Source organism: Chiloscyllium punctatum, chromosome 32 (assembly GCF_047496795.1).
Source record: "Chiloscyllium punctatum isolate Juve2018m chromosome 32, sChiPun1.3, whole genome shotgun sequence".
NCBI lineage: Eukaryota > Metazoa > Chordata > Chondrichthyes > Orectolobiformes > Hemiscylliidae > Chiloscyllium > Chiloscyllium punctatum.
The window spans coordinates 36,125,386-36,142,808 of NC_092770.1; the positions used below are offsets into that span (position 1 = coordinate 36,125,386).

The window sequence follows — 17,423 nt, forward strand, 5'->3', positions numbered from 1 at the left end:
TTCTGTATTATTAGAGTACAAAAATGGGCTCTCTTTTGTTCTTCCGTAGTGTTGGGAAAATGGAATTATCCTTTGCCGGGAGTTGGCAGACCAATATGAGACCTTCTATGATTACCGCAATCTGAGCAAGATGAGGGTAATATATCATTTAACAATTATCCTTCAAAAATACATAATACATAGCAAATATACAATAAGACATTTGATAACAGGAGGGACTTGGAGTGCTACATCTGATGTACCATTCACACAGTTTTATTTGTGCATTCATTATTCAGATGATGGAGGCTGCTTTCTATGATAAAATAATGGATCAACAGCGTTTGGAACCTGAGTTTTTCAGGGTTGGATTTTATGGGAAAAAATTTCCTTTCTTCTTAAGAGTGAGTACATGATATAAAATGTATGTGATTTAAAATTAGAAATTCATTTGCCAAAAATACAATGTAAATGTGTAAAGGTAGTAATTAAACTTTAGCGAATGGTTCATTTGTTAAAGATTTTGTTAGCAAATGATGAGTTTTGACAGTATAATAATTGCACAGAAAGAAGAGCATTTGTCTGAGCAAGAAGTATTGCATTAATGTGATATGTGGGCTGATCAGTGCTGAGCATGGTATGTAACAGAATCAGGAGGGAAAAAGAGAGATTCGAAGCTAGATTCTCAAACACCACGAACTAGCTTTTTAATTATGGAGTACGAGATAGAAATCTTAAACCAGTGTGTCATGAGACATAATTTTCCCCACATGATCTTGAATCACAATTTCGTATTCAAAGTGCTTGTGGGTTATACAGATTTGTAAAAGTGATATTCTTCACTCCTATATGAAATATTTTATATGCACATTAAAGACTGAAATAAGTGACTCACATTTAACTACTTTTTACGAAATTGGGGTAAATTTTGAAATCACATCAAAATGGGATGGGAGGAGTTACCATCACATTTCCACCAGCAATGCAATCGATTCAATTTTGAAAGGGGCATATGACCATGTGATCTTAATGAGGACCCTTTGGCATTTTAGTTAGCCACTGATGGAGTAAAAATACAGGTGAGGGAGGTGAAGCAGCTTAGTCAATTGTTGCATTGCCAACCTCCTCCCCAGTGGAGAAGCAGGAATGCCCCTCTAGATACAACAAAAATAATCTGGGTAGCTGTCATCACACTGAACCTTCTCTTTAAAATATAGTTGCATTGCTTTCTCATAGAGTCATGGAGATGTATAGCGTGAAAACAGACCCTTCGGTCCAATCTGTCCATGCCAACCAGATATCCCAACCCAATCTAGTCCCACCTCCCAGCACCCGGCCCATATCCCTCTAAACCCTTCCTATTCATATACCCATCCAAATGCCTCTTAAATGTTGCAATTGTACCAGCCTCCACCACATACTCTGGCAGCTCATTCCATACAGGAAACACCCTCTGCGTGAAAAAGTTGCCCCTTAGGTCTCTTTTATATCTTTCCCCTCTCACCCTAATCCTATGCCCTCTAGTTCTGGACTCCCCGACCCCAGGGAAAAAACTTTGTCTATTTATCCTATCCATGCCCCTCATAATTTTGTAAACCTCTACAAGGTCACCCCTCAGCCTCCGACGCTTCAGGGAAAACAGCCCCAGCCTATTCAGTGTCTCCCTGTAGCTAAGATCCTCCAACCCTGGCAACATCCTTGTAAATCTTTTCTGAATCCTTTCAAGTTTCACAACATCTTTTTGATAGGAAGAAGACCAGAATTGCATGCAATATTCCAACAGTGGCCTAACCAAAGTTCTGTACAGCTGCAACATGACCTCCCAACATGTACTCAATACTCTGACCATAAAGGAAAGCATACCAAATGCCTTCTTCACTATCCTATCTACCTGCGACTCCACTTTCAAGGAGCTATGAACCTGCACTCCAAGGTCTCTTTGTTCAGCAACACTCCCTAGGACCCTACCATTAAGTGTATAAGTCCTGCTAAGATTTGCTTTCCCAAAACACAGCACCTCGCATTTATCTGAATTAAACTCCATCTGCCACTTACTGGATTAATGGGGCTGGAAGAGCACAGCAGTTCAGGCAGCATCCAACGAGCAGCGAAATCAACGTTTCAGGCAAAAGCCCTTCATCAGGAATAAAAGCTTTTATTCCCGATGAAGGGCTTTTGCCCGAAACGTCGATTTCGCTGCTCGTTGGATGCTGCCTGAACTGCTGTGCTCTTCCAGCACCATTAATCCAGTATTTGCTTTCCAGCATCTGCAGTCATTGTTTTTACCTCCATCTGCCACTTCTCAGCCCATTGGCCCATGTGGTCAAGATACTGTTGTAATCTGAGGTAATCCTCTTCGTTGTCCACTACACCTTCAATTTTGATGTCATCTGCAAACTTACTAACTGAACCTCTTATGTTTGCATCCAAATCATTTATGTAAATGACAAAAAATAGAGGACCCAGCACCGATCCTTGTGGCACTCCACTGGTCACAGGCCTCCAGTCTAAAAAACAACCCTCCACCACCACCGTCTGTCTTCTACCTTTGAGCCAGTTCTGTATCCAAATGGCTAGTTCTCCTGTATTCCATGAGATTTAACCTTGCTAATCAGTCTCCTATGGAGAACCTTGTCAAACGCCTTACTGAGGTCCATATAGATCACATCTACTGCTCTGCCCTCGTCAATCTTCTTTGTTACGTCTTCAAAAAACCCAATCAAGTTTGTGAGACATGATTTCCCACGCACAAAGCCATGTTGACTATCCCTAATCAGTCCTTGCCCTTCCAAATACATGTACATCCTTTCCCTCAGGATTCCCTCCAACACCTTGCCCACCTCTGAGGTCAGGCTCACCGGTCTATAGTTCCCTCGCTTGTCTTTACCACCCTTCTTAAACAGTGGCACCACGTTTGCCAACCTTCGGTCTTCTGTGGCCAGATATTTGTATGCCACATGTTTTACAAGGTCTCACATATATCTTAGCACAAAACAAGACTTGTAGGGAATGTTACAGACTGCTGCATGTTCACAGCTTTGTGGAAATGTTGATCCACTCCCCAGTTGCGCACACCTCCAGTATTCAATGTACCTTGCTGGTGACAGTTCACGTGCAATTTCAGTAAGGTCTGGTCCACAAAATAATGCCTTGGAAGAGCATTTCTTTTAATCTGTGAAGTGCTGCCTCATTGCACCACCAGATAATCAGCAAAAGGTCAAAATCTACTCTATTTTTTGCACAAAAAGAATCATTTAACTACAATGCAACACTGAGTGACCCACCTTCTTTGAAACTTTAACTAAGAATTCTGAGTACAGCAGACTAAAACTACAACAAATAGTCAGATATGATTTTGCATCTCCTTTCTACAAGTGATGAATCCTGGACATGAGTTTTCCACTGTTGGGGGTAAAATAACAAATGGAGACCAAAACACATCAGCCACCAGCAGTTCAGAGCATGGAAAAGTACCTGAGAGCAAGGTCAGCCGATTGGCTTCCAGGCTGCGGATGGCATCTGGTATGACACGACCCAAAAAAAGGTGAAAATGAAGCATTTTCTCCACTGGAGTGTAAACAATCTAGATGGTGGATGGTATGTCCTTTAAAGTCATCGCGTCAACTTGACAGTTGCAAGAAGAGCAGCGTTAAATATTGACCTTGTGGCAGGCTATCTTTTAACTGAGGAAATATTGCACCACACGGGAGGGTGAGAATCTAAAAGGAAAAATGGCAATTGACATTTATTTAGTCTAATTAAAATTTATTTTTTCTAAATTAAGGAGGAGGAATACAATGAATTGATAATGTTTTACATAATGGATGATTGGTCATGATTCCCTTATAATTTTGTTAGTTTTCAAACCAGAAATCTTAACCATTGGATTTTTAATCTTTTGAAATGTCAGAAACTATGAATAAACAATACAATGAATGTAATCAAATCTACTTTGATATTTCTATTTCACTTATATAGCATAGAGATGTATACATGAAAGTGTTTGTTTTGTTCCTTGCAATCATCACATTTAGCAGTTTTTTTTTATTCCATCCCATCATCTTTAAACCTAAAAGCCTAATTGTGTATGAAGTTGTGGGTGGATTATTAAAGCCCACACTCAATGTGATTAATTCAGAGCACACTTACCTTGACCCCTTATGCTAGTGTCAATATTACCATGTTATAAATGCATGTTTTTGAGAGGTTATTTCACAACTTTTGTATTCTGGAATTATATCTTTTTTAACTGCGTGTCACCATAGTCAGAGCACCATGGAGTTATGCTATTTCAGACTTGTCACTCAAAAGCAAAGACCGCATATGTTTACCTTTTATCAGGGGGATTCCTCTGTTCTCACTTCAGTGTGTTTTTGAGAATAAGTGTGGATAGATGGGTGACCTGCTCCCAGAGCGCTTGGCCAATATTGTTGTAAAACTGGTAACACAAAAAGAGAAGTTCAGAGTGATTGCTTTCCCATTTTCCTCTTCTGCATTATAGGGCAGCACCTGCTTCTGACTTTCATTTGCCTGTAGATCAGAAGTGTAGTTTTCAGAAGAACAATTCTAACTGAGACACAATATTGAAAAACATCATTTGATTCAGCCTTTCTGACCATAATCTGCATTTTGTTCTCTCCAAAAATGGCTCTGCAATCCATTTTCTATGAATTACTTCCACTAATTCCATAGTTACTGTTTCTTAGTTTTTAACATTTATTCCTGACATACTTTGAACTAGTCTCCCTGTTATTTGTTTTCCAGATTAACTTCATGAATCCATTTGTTGTTCAGTTTGTGATTTTAATGAACCTGCCTAGATACCATTTATTTTCTACATGTGTAGTATTCTTTCACATGGAAAACTGAACCCTGTAACATATAGTATTGGCAGCATTCCTCGGTCCCTGGCCCAGGTGTGTTTCAATGTCCAATCAGAATGTACTTACTGCAGCGATAAACAGGCATGAGTTTTCTTTTAGACTTGTAGACCTTTTTAGAATCATACTGGTTGGTTTTCCTCTTGAGTTGCTGACCTGTTAGCTAATTGGAGTGCAAATCATGTTGTAACGTGGTTGTGCACGTTAAGCAAAGTGGCATTCCCCTGTTTAATTGAACGAGGAAGAAATTACTGCACGTTGTGATGCACCTGGAAGTTGTGCGAATGAAGAGGATGTTCTCTTTGCATCCTATGTCAAGGAAGATCCCAGAACCTCAACTTCATAAGGGCAGCTTGAGCAACTTTTTGAGGAGGTCAGTTCCAGGAGGATCACCACCAACATCTCAAAATCTTCAATTACCTTAAGGAAGCAAGGACAGTTCCTCAGTTTTCCAGCCAATGCATAACAAGATTGTGATTAAAAGCTCCCTCCCCCCACCTCCAGCATAGTGGTATTGAAATTGAAATAGCAGCCTCCAAGGATTAGAGTCGTTCTGAGGAAACACTGTTATGTATTTCATCACTGCCAAATACTAGCACAGATATATTCACTCTGGCTGAGATTTGCGTATAGACAGACAGGAGGCTGGAAGAATGCAGCGCAGGCAGCATCAGGAGGTGGCGAAGTCGACGTTTGGAGTGTAACCCTTCTTCAGGACTGGGGGGAGCTGCAGATAAAGGGAGTGGCGAGGGCTAGGTGGTGAAGTGGGGAAAGGGCTTGATACTGAGTGAGCATTCAGCACTTCCGGGCAGTCACAGGAATATTTCACCAGAACATGTGGTGCTTTCACAGCACTGTGACAGATTTAAACTTCAGGGACATGCAAGCTAGAAACAGAGTAGGCCTCTCTCAGCCCTTTGAGCCTGCTCTGCCATTCAGTCAAATCATGGTTGACCTGATTTTAATCTCAACTGCACATTTCTGCATATCCCAAAAATCTTACATCTCTTGATAATCCAGAATCTATCTACCTCTGCCTTTAAAAATATTTAACATTTCTGCATCCACCACTTTGAGGAAGGGAAGTCCAAAGACATGTAACCCTCTGAGAGAAAAGATGTTTCCTCACCTGTCTTCAAAGTGAGCACCCTTATTTCTAAACTATGACCCCTATTTCTAGATTCTCCCAAGAGAATCCCAATCTTCTTTCTTGAATTCTCAAGTGGAATCATCCTTTCGACACCCACCCAGTCAAGTTTGCTCAGGATCTTTGATGTTTCAAATAAGGCTCCTTTGACTGTTCTAAACTCCAAAGGATACAGGCCAAGCCTTTTGCCAGAAGGCAATCTGCTTTTTCCAGGTAATTGTCCTGTAAACCATCACTGAACTGCTTCAAGTACGTTAACATCCTTCCATATGTATGATGACCAGGATGTCACCAATGTCCTGTATAGCTGAAGCATAAACTCCCCACTTCAGGAAGACTCCAATAATGAGGGGGAAAAGCAGCTCATTTTACTCAAGTAATTATATCAGAACTGCAAAAAAGAAGTTCAGAGAAGTTTACTTCCAGCCTGTGCATTGTTATCTCTCAGATCATTATTAATTTAAAGTCTCCCTTGGAGAATATGACTTCATCCAGGGACGGTGCAATTGGACCATCACAACAGCTGATGCTCCTGCTATTACTGTGCAGACTCTGAGCTCAGACTTGTGCTCTGCCTTGGAGCCAGAGATAATCAGAACATAGGCCATAAGCATCTTCTGCAGCTTACAGTCCTACAGATCAGTGAAATGCTGAACCCCAACCCCACTAGGTGAATGATGAGCTGCCAGTCAGCAGGATGCTATGCTTTCATGCTCTTGTCTTCACCACCCCCCGCACACCTTTTCAATCACCTCCAGTTCTATTTCATGGCACCTCAATTTGAGTTTGTTTTTGTTCAACCATGTTCTATATTACTACTTCTAAATGCTACTTAGATTTTTAAAGCACAGATATGACATACTACGTTAATGTGGGATGTGCAAACTGTATGGTTCTTGCAACCCTTGACTATTTTCACTAACCTAGAAAAATAGCAGTAGCTTTTGCTGCTTGAGTAAAGTTGACTGCTCAAAGTAAACCCAGGATGAAAGCCAATGACATGACATTACACTGGACTTCAACTTGATATTGCTTGATGGAGCTGCAAGTATAACCATCATTGGTACAGCAGAAGACTAGCTGACATGTCAAACATTTTCCACTTTTTCCTCCACACTGTTGCAGATTTTCTTTTGTGAGCTCTTTGTGGTCGTTCCGTGATTGTAAATGCAGTTGTCACAGTCACACAGTAGCAATCTTCCCCACTTCCCCACACTTTTCTAAATTCCTGTAACATTTAGCACAACCCTCTCTGCCTGTCACTGATCAGGTCACTGTTAAAACACAGTTATTTTCCTTAGATTGTGTTGTACTGTGTTCACTGTCTGTCTGGTAATTGCCTCTTCATGTTTAATTTCTAACAGAACAAGGAGTTTGTCTGTCGAGGACACGACTATGAGCGATTGGAGGCCTTCCAACAGCGAATGTTGAATGAGTTCCCACATGCAATTGCTATGCAGCATGCCAACCAGCCTGAAGAGACCATTTTTCAGGCTGATGCACAGTGTATCCTAAGAAAAGAGTGGAATAGGTCAGACGTGAACGTAAAGGACTATTGTGCAGATGAGTTGTCTTAAATTAATTTGAATATTAAATTTGTTATCAGACATTGTAGTAAAGCCTAGATCGATAAAATGAAGCTATACAGTTTATTATAGGAATTATAATTTTTTTCTTTAGAAATGGTTTTTGTTCATGCTTCTATTATAGAAGATGTTGCTGACTTTAAATAATGAAACTCTAACTGCTGCACTTTGAATGGTGTGATATAATTGCACATCAGGTAGAATTTAATGATTTTGATTGCACAATTCTGCTATCTCAACAATTCATAGCAACAAAAACAATCAAGAAGGGTATTATCCAAGAAAATTCCTCCAACCTACCTCTTTATGTTGCTGAATTAAAACTGGATTTTGTTTTCCAAAGACACAACATGTCTCAAGGTCACAATGTAGTTGATAAACCACTTGAACTTTGTTCAACAAATTTCTGGAAGCACCTTGTTATCTTTCTACTTTGTGACATACCACATCAAAAGTGATATTCCCTATGTGTTAACATTTTTGTCTTCCTCTTTCCCACTATCGTCACAATCCCACTATCTACATATACCACACCTCTATCTCCATTACCAAAATTAAGGAAGATAAGATAATTTGATTCCTGATATACTGACTATTTTGATTTTTCCTTCACGACCAAAATGTCTATATTTGAATCTACAAACAATATAAAATGGCCCAAAGAACAGTTGCTGGTCTCAGTGACTTGAGAAATATTTAATTATTTTATTTTTTCCATGTCTCTTTGTTGAAAGCTCAGAACTATTGCACACAGTTGACTTGATGTCCAATATATTAAAATGTTCACCTATAATTTTTATTTTAATTCCAGTATGTGAAATAAAATTCTTAAAATACACCTTAAATTTTCTGCTTCCCAACTCCCCAGTGATTTTGCATCACTGACATGATCCATCTTCCAGACATCTCCCTCAACAGATGTTTATTGGATTGTCACATTGGCCGATAACTTACTTGAGAAAAATGTCCACATTTTTAAACTTAACAGCAATTTAAGAGTATGATACTGTCAATTGTTAAACTACAGCACATTCAACTTGCTGGGATTGAACTAGAACATTTTAAAACACAACTCGGGTCTCATGCTTCAGTAAGATCAAGATTTCTGTTCAAGCGTAACATATTTGACATGTCATATCACAGTAGAAAAGCATTCAATTACAATGATGGTAAACCTATTACCAACAAAAACTTTTGTGATAGAAAAACTATTCTAAATGCTTGATCTGGACGTTTTTTGACAATCAGTTTAGAAAAGGATATGATCTATAATTGATCAGAGTTTCTATAAAACTGCAATCCATCTATATTTTTCCAGATTGCTGTAATGCTTTACAGCTGTGAGGAGTTACAAAAAGAAACCTTTGTTTTGCACAATGTAGTTCATTAGTTGACTGTGGCTGAAAAGGTGTTTTTCTAATGTAATCACATGCTGTGTTTTATGCTATTTTCTGAAAAGTAGCAAGTAATGATGTGGCACAATGTAGTTCAGATCTGTTCTTATCTGCATATCATTAAATAGTGTGATGATTAAAGATAGAACCCAATCCCAGCAGTAAAAATAACATGGAACAGATGGCAAGTACTTCCTGTTAGAACATGTATCTTGAAATTAAATCTTGAGCACATAGGATTATTAGTGTTTTTTTTTAATTTGTGATCCAATCTCTTTAAGTCCCCTTCTGTGAAACATGATGTACCTAAGAAATAGTTAATGCACAGAATGGTTTTTTTTGTGAGTCATAGAGCATGGCTGTAATTTACCTTTCTTTCTAACAGTAAATGATGGCACTGAGAAAACAACAATACCAATTTTTTTAAGAGCATACATATTTTCTGTTTTCTAAGATTTCAGATTTTTTATAGGATCTAACCCAAAAATATGATATTCAATGCACTAATGCACCCTACTCAAAGCAGAATAAATGCTTTTGTGATGACAGTTTTGTTTTCACTAATCATGACACTGTGGTATACTCTCAATGATTTATCGCTTAGTAATTTGTTTTGTCAGACCAGTGACTTGCTGCTATTAATATGAAGAATATATTGTAGAGTCATACAGCACTGAAACAGATACTTTGATTCAACTTGACTGTGCCGACTAGAAAACCCAATCTGACCTAGTCACATTTGCCAGTGTTTGGCCCATATCCCTCTGAACCCCTTCTATTCACGTACCCATCCTGATGCCTTTTAAATGTTGAAATTGTACCCACTTCCTCCACTTGCTGTGGCAGTTCCTTTCATACATGCACCATCTCTGCACGAAAAGGTTACCCCTCAGGTCCTTTTTAAATCTTTTCCCTCTCATCTTAAGCCTGTGTCCTCTAGTTTTGGACTCCTTCCCCACATTCTCCCCCCACCCCCCCCCCCCCCCCCCCACCCCAAACCCTAGGATAAGGACCTTGCTTATTTACCCTGTCCATGCACCTGATGAATTTATAAATCTCAATAAAGTCAAATACTGAAAGTGTATACAATGCCCTTCATCGAATATAGAACATTACAGTGTAGGACGGGCCCTTTGGCACTTGATGTTGCACCGACCTGTGGAACCAAGCTGAAGTCCATCTAACCTACACTATTCCATGTTCATTCATATGTCTATCCAATGACCATTTAAATGCCCTTAAAGTTGGCAGGTCTACTACTGTTGCAGGCAGTGTGTTCCATGCTCCTACTACTCTCTGAGTAAATAAACTACACTGATATCTGTCCTATATTGAACACCTCTCAATTTAAAGCTATGTCCCCTCATGCTAGCCATCACCATCAGAGGAAAAAGGCTCTCACTGTCCACCCTATCTAACCCTCTGATTATCTCAATTAAGTCACCTCTCAACCTTCTCTCTAACGAAAACAACCTTAAATCCCTCAACCTTTACTCATAAGACCCTGCCTCCATACTATGCAACATTCTAGTAAATCTCCTCTGAACCCTTTTCAAAGCTTTCACATCCTTCCTATAATGCGGTGACCAGAATTTTATGCAATACTCCAGGTGCGGCCACACCAGATCTTTGTACATCTGCAACATGACCTCATGGCTGTCGAACTCAATCCCTCTACCAATAAAAGCTAACACACAGTACACCTTCTTAACAACCCTATCAACCTGGTAGCAATTTTCAGGGATCTATGTACATGGACACAGAGATCTCTCTGCTCATCTACACTGTCAAGAATCTTACCATTAGCCCAGTACTCTTTATTCCTGTTGCACCTTCCAAAGTGAATCACCTCATACTTGTCCACATTAAACTCCATTTGCCACCCAGCTCTCCAGCTTATCTGTGTCTGTAACCTGCAACATCCTTCAGCACTATCCACAACTCCACCAACTTTTGTGTCATCTGCAAATTTACTAACCCATCCTTCTACACCCTCATCAAGGTTACTTATAAAAATGACAAATGGCAGTGGCCCTAAAACAGATCCTTGCAGTACACCACTAGGAACTGAATATCAGGATGACCATTTCCCATCAACAACCACCTGTGTCTTCTTTCAGCTAGCCAATTTCTGATCCAAACTGCTAAATTACCCTCAATCCTATGCTTCTGTATTTTGTGCAATAGCCTACCGTGGGGTACCTTAAACACCTTAATGAAATCCATATACACCACACCAACCACTGTACCCACTTGTCTGGTCACCATCTCAAAGAACTTAATAAGGTTTGTGAGGCACGACCTACCCTTCACAAAACAGTGTTGACTGCCCCTAATCATTATTCCTTTCTAGATGATTATAAGTCCTATCTCTAATAACCATTTCCAACACTTTACCCACAACCGAAGTAAGGCTGTATGGTCTATAATTACCAGGGTTGTCTCTGCTTCCCTTCTTGAACAAGGGAACAACATTTGCTTTCCTCCAGTCTTCTGGCACTATTTCTGTAGACAATGATGACATAAAGATTAAAGACAACAGCTCTGCAATCTCCTGCCTGGCTTCCCAGAGAATCCTAGGATAAATCCCATCCAGCTCAGGGAACTTATCTATTTTCACACTTCCTCTAACACCCACCTCCTTGTAAACGTCAATCCCATCTGGTCTAGTCTAGTAGCCTGTATCTTAATATTCTCCTTGACAGCATTGCCTTTTTCCAGTGTGAATATTGACGGAAAGGGTCACTGTCACCAAAGTCTTCACTTACCTCCAAATCTAACACCTGTCTGGGTTTATTACCCAGTACCAAATCCAGTGTAACCTCACTCCTTGTTGGCTTGTTGACATACTGTGTCAGGAAACCATCCTGCACACTTTGGACAAAAACTGATCCATCTAAAGTGCTCGAACTATAGTATTTCCGGTCATTTTTGGAAAGTTAAAGGCCCCCATAACAACTACATTGTTACTCTCATTCTTATCCAGAATCGTCTTTGCTATCCTTTTGTCTACATCTATGAAACTATTCAGAAGCCTGTAGAAAACTTCCAACAGGGTGACCTCTCCTTTCCTGTTTCTAACTTCAGCTCATACTAACTCAGTAGGCAAGTCCTCAAATGCCCTTTCTGCAACCATAATACTATCCTTGACTGACAATGCCACACCCCCCACCCAGCTTTTATCATCATCTCTGTTCTTATTGAAACATCTAAATTCCAGAACCTGCAAAAACCATTCCTGTCCCTGCTCTATCCATGTGGCCATTTCGGAGACAACATCGAAGTCCCAGGTACCAAGCCATGCTGCAAGTTCACCCACCTTATTCCGAGTGTTCCTGGCGTCGAAGTAGATACACTTCAAATCACCTTCCTGCTTGCTGGTGAACTCTTGCGACCTCGAAACCTCATTTCTGACCTTATTACTCTCAACCACCCGGACGTTGGAACGACAATTTTGGTTCCCATCCTCCTGCTGATTTAATTTAAACCCTCCCGAAGAGTATTAGCAAATTTACCCCCCCAGGATATTGGTACCCTTCTGGTTCAGGTGTAGACCATCCTGTTTGTAGAGGTCCCACCCATCCCTGAATGAGCCCAATTATCCAGATATCCGAAATCCTCCCTTCTGCACCACCACTGTAGCCATGTGTTCAACTCCTCTCTCTCCCTATTCCTCACCTTGCTAGCACGTGGCATGGGCAACAGACCAGAGATGATAACTCTCTTTGTTCTAGCTCTAAGCTTCCCCCCTACCTCCCTGAATTTCTGCCTTAAATCCCCATCTCTCTTCCTACCTATGTCGTTGGTGTCGATGTGGACCATTACTTGGGCCTGCTCCCCCCCCACCACCTCGAGGATCCCAAAAACACATTCAGCGACATCACGGACCTTGGCACCTGGGAGTTAACACACCAACTGTGAATCTCACTCTTGTTCCCACAGAACCTTCTATCTGTCCCCTAATTATATGGAATCCCCATCATGGTCTGATCATCTCCCCCCTTCTCTGAGTGACAGGGACAGACTCTGTGCCAGAGACCTGTACTCCATGGCTTACCCCTGGTAAATTCCAACCCCCGCCCGCCCCCCCCCCCCCCCCAAGCAAACAGTGTCCAAAGCGATCTACTTGTTATTGAGGGGAATAGTCACAGGGGTTCCCTGCACTGCCTGCCAGTTCCCTTTCTATCCCCTGATGGGAACCCATTTGCCGCCTTCTTGTACCCAAGGTGTGACTACGAGAAAGTGAGGACTGCAGATGCTGGGGATCAGAGCTTAAAAATATGTTGCTAGAAAAGCGCAGCAGGTCAGGCAGCATCAAAGGAGAATCGATGTTTCGGGCATAAGCCCTCCCATTCCCTCTCCTTGGCCTCCTCCATCGCCAGACCATGGCAACACGACGCCTGGAGGAAGAGTGCCTCATCTTCCGCCTAGGAACCCTCCAACCACAAGGGCTGAATACAGATTTCTCCAGCTTCTTCATTTCCCCTCCCCCCACCTTTTCTCAGTCCCAAACCTCAGACTCAGCACTGCCTTCTTGACCTGCAATCTTCTTCCCGACCTCTCTGCCCCCACTCCCTCTCCGGCCTATCACCCTCACCTTAACGTCCTTCCACCTATCACATTCCCAACGCCCCTCCCCCAAGTCCCTCCTCCCTACCTTTTATCTTCGCCTGCTTGGCACACCCTCCTCATTCCTGAAGAAGGACTTATGCCCGAAACGTCGATTTTCCTTCTCCTTTGATGCTGCCTGACCTGCTGCGCTTTTCCAGCAACACATTTTTACGTCCCTGTAGCTCTTCTCAATGATCCACTCCGTGTCCCTAATGATCCGAAGTTCATTCAGCTATATCGCCAGTTCCCTAACGTGGTTTTCGAGGAGCTGGAGTTGGGTGTACTTCCTGCAGGTGATGTCAGCAGGGACACTAGTGGTGACCCTTCCCTCCCACATTCTGCAGGAGGAACATTCAACTGCCCTAACTGCCATCCCCACTGTTCTAAGTTCCCAAAGAGACTGTAGAAAAATAAAGAATTTTAAAAAACTAGTTTCCTTATTAGTCTTCCACACAGAACTTTATTTTTATTTAGAGGAGGAGGATGGGTGGAAGACACTCCCGAAGTAGTGTTTCTGGTAACACAACCATCCAAATATATTACTTCACTTACTCAGCAATCCCATGTGCGCTCCTGCTCGGCATGCGCTCTGCCTATTCACGAGGTAAGTTTATATAATTTTAAGTTTACTTTCCCAGCAGGCCCCTGGTCCTCACTTACATTCCTCCCACTGCTGCTGGTACTGGCAAACTTCATACCACTGCAGTAAGTATTTTCCTTCATAACTTCACCCTGTTATTGTTTAATGGTCATAACAATGTATCATTGTTCTTTTCTGTCAGAAAAGTAACTGAATCTGTTTTTGAGCTAAAGGGATGAAAGGGTATGGGGTGACAGCGGGAACAAAGTACTAAGTTGGAGAATCAGCCATGATAATATTAAATGATGGTGTAGCCTTGAAGGGCCTTCTATTTTCTATGTTTCTATGAAGGAAATATGTTGCTAAACTTCTAAGTATGTGCACTAGAGAGAGAAAACATCATTCTTTCAAAATGACGGATATTTTCTTCAAGAATTAATAGTAAAATGCATTTTAGGCATATCTGAATGCTTTAAATCTCATTAAAATACAAGACTTGATATTTAATATATCCATAAGAAAAATTTTTCACTCAGAATGTGGGGTCAATGTTGCAAAACTAGCTTAACAAGGATGCAAAAGTAACATATAACTATTTCTTATTTAGGAGATGGAGGAGTAGTCTATTGACACTGAAATTGACCTGTTTTAGAACATAGAACATTACAACGCAGTGCGGGCCCTTCGGCCCTCGATGTTGCGCCGACCTGTCATACCAATCTGAAGCCCATCTAACCTACACTATTCCATGTACATCCATATGCTTGTCCAATGACGACTTAATTGTACTTAAAGTTGATGAATCCACTACTGTTGCAGGCAAAGCATTCCATACCCTTACTACTCTCTGAGTAAAGAAACTACCTCTGACATCTGTCCTATATCTATCACCTCTCAATTTAAAGCTATGCCCCTTCGTGCTCGCCGTCACCATTCTTGAAAAAGGCTCTCCCTGTCCACCCTATCTAACCCTCTGCTTATCTTTATAGGTCTCTATTAAGTTACCTCTCAACCTTCTTCTCTCCAACGAAAACAGCCTCAAGTCCCTCAGCCTTCCCTTGTAAGACCTTCCCTCCATACCAGGCAACATCCTAGTAAATTTCCTCTGCACCCTTTCTAAAGCTTCCACATCCTTCTTATAACGTGGTGACCAGAACTGTACACAATACTCCACGTGCGGCCGCACCAGAGTTTTGTACAGCTGCAGCATTCCTCATGGTTCCGGAACTCGATCCCTCTATTAATAAAAGCTAAAACACTGTGTAGGCCTTCTGAACAGCCCTGTCAACCTGGTGGCAACTTTCAAGGATCTGTGTACCTGGACACCGAGTTCTCTTTGCTCATCTACTCTACCAAGAATCTTACCATTAGCCCAGTACTTTGCATTCCGGTTACTCCGACCAAAGTGAATCACCGCACACTTGTCTGCATTAAACTCCTTTTGCCACCTCTCAGCCCAGCTCTGCAGCTTATCTACGTTTCTCTGTAACCTACAACATCCTTTGTCACTATCCACAACTCCACCTACCTTAGTGTCGTCTGCAAATTTACTAATGCACCCTTCTACGCCCTCATCCAAGTTGTTTATAAAAATAATAAACAGCAGTAGACCCAGTACCGACCCTTGCGGTACACCACTGGTAACTGGACTCCAGGATGAACATTTCCCATCAACCACCACCCTCTGTCGTCTTTCAGCAAGCCAATTACTGATCTAAACTGCTATATCTCCCACAAACCCATTCCCCCGCATCTTGTACAATAGCCTACTGTGGGGAACATTATCGAACACCTTGCTAAAATCCATATACACCACATCAACCGGTTTACTCTCATCTACCTGTTTGGTCACCTCAAAGAACTCAATAAGGTTTGTGAGGCATGACCTACCCTTCACAAAACCGTGCTGACCATCCCTAATCAAATTATTCTTTTCCAGATGATTATAAATCCTCTCTCTTATAACCTTTACCAACACTTTACCAACAACTGAAGTAAAGCTCACTGGTCTATAATTACTAGTGTTGTCGCTATTCCCCTTCTTGAACAGGGAACCACATTTTAGATTAGATTAGATTACTTACAGTGTGGAAACAGGCCCTTTGGCCCAACAAGTCCACACCGCCCCGCCGAAGCGTAACCCACCCATACCCTTACATCTACATCTACCCCTTACCTAACACTATCGGCAATTTAGCATGGCCAATTCACCTGACCTGCACATCTTTGGACTGTGGGAGGAAACCGGAGCACCCGGAGGAAACCCACGCAGACACGGGGAGAACGTGCAAACTCCACACAGTCAGTTGCCTGAGGCGGGAATTGAACCCGGGTCTCCAGCGCTGTGAGGCAGCAGTGCTAACCACTGTGCCACCATGCTGCCCACCATGCTACCCTCCAGTCTTCTGGCACCATTCCTGTAGACAATGACGATTTAAAGATCAATGCCAAAGGCTTGGCATTCTCCTCCCTGGCTTCCCAGAGGATCCTAGGATAAATCCCATCTGGCCCAGGGGACTTATCTATTTTCGCACTCTGCAGGATTTCTAATACCTCTTCCGTGTGAACCTCAATCCCACCTAATCTAGTCGCCTGCATCTCAGTATTTTCCTCGACAACATGTCGTTTTCTGGAGTGAATACTGTCGAAAAATATTCATTTAGTGCTTCCCCCATCTCCTCTGACTCCACACATAACTTCCCACTACTATCCTTGATTGGCCCTAATCTTACTCTCATCATTCTTTTATTCCTTAAATACCTATAGAAAGTCTTAGGGTTTACCCTGATCCTACCCGCCAACAACTTCTCATGTCTCCCCCTGGCTCTTCTGAGCTCTCTCTTTAGGTATTTTCTGGCTATCTTGTAACCCTCAAGCGCCCTAACTGAGCTTTCAATTCTCATCCTAACATAAGCGTTCTTCTTCCTCTTGACCAGAGATTCCACTTCCTTCGTAAACCACGGCTCCCACACTCTACAGCTTCCTCCCTGCCTGACAGGTACATACTTATCTAGGACACTCAGGAGCTTTTCCTTGAATAAGCTCCACATTTCTAATGTGCCTATCCCATCCTATGCTTCCTAAATCTCACCTAATCGCATCGTAATTGCCTTTCCCACAGCTGTAACTCTTGCCCAGTGGTATACATCTATCCCTTTCTATCACTGAAGTAAACATAACACAATTGTGATCGCTATCACCAAAGTGCTCACCTACTTCGAAGTCTAACACCTGGCCGGGCTCGTT

At 41.7% G+C, this 17,423-nt stretch overlaps 1 protein-coding gene across 7 annotated transcripts in view; it reads left to right on the forward strand.

Annotated features, from left to right (window-relative positions):
- LOC140458056 (dedicator of cytokinesis protein 4-like) overlaps positions 1–17,423 on the forward strand; it is a 488,962-nt gene that overhangs the window by 391,505 nt on the left and 80,034 nt on the right. For all 7 annotated transcript variants that reach the window (XM_072552082.1, XM_072552088.1, XM_072552083.1 and 4 more), the window contains 3 exons: positions 50–136; positions 279–383; positions 7,371–7,512. In XM_072552082.1, coding sequence (XP_072408183.1) covers positions 50–136; positions 279–383; positions 7,371–7,512 — 334 coding nt within the window. The remainder of the gene's footprint in view (positions 1–49; positions 137–278; positions 384–7,370; positions 7,513–17,423) is intronic.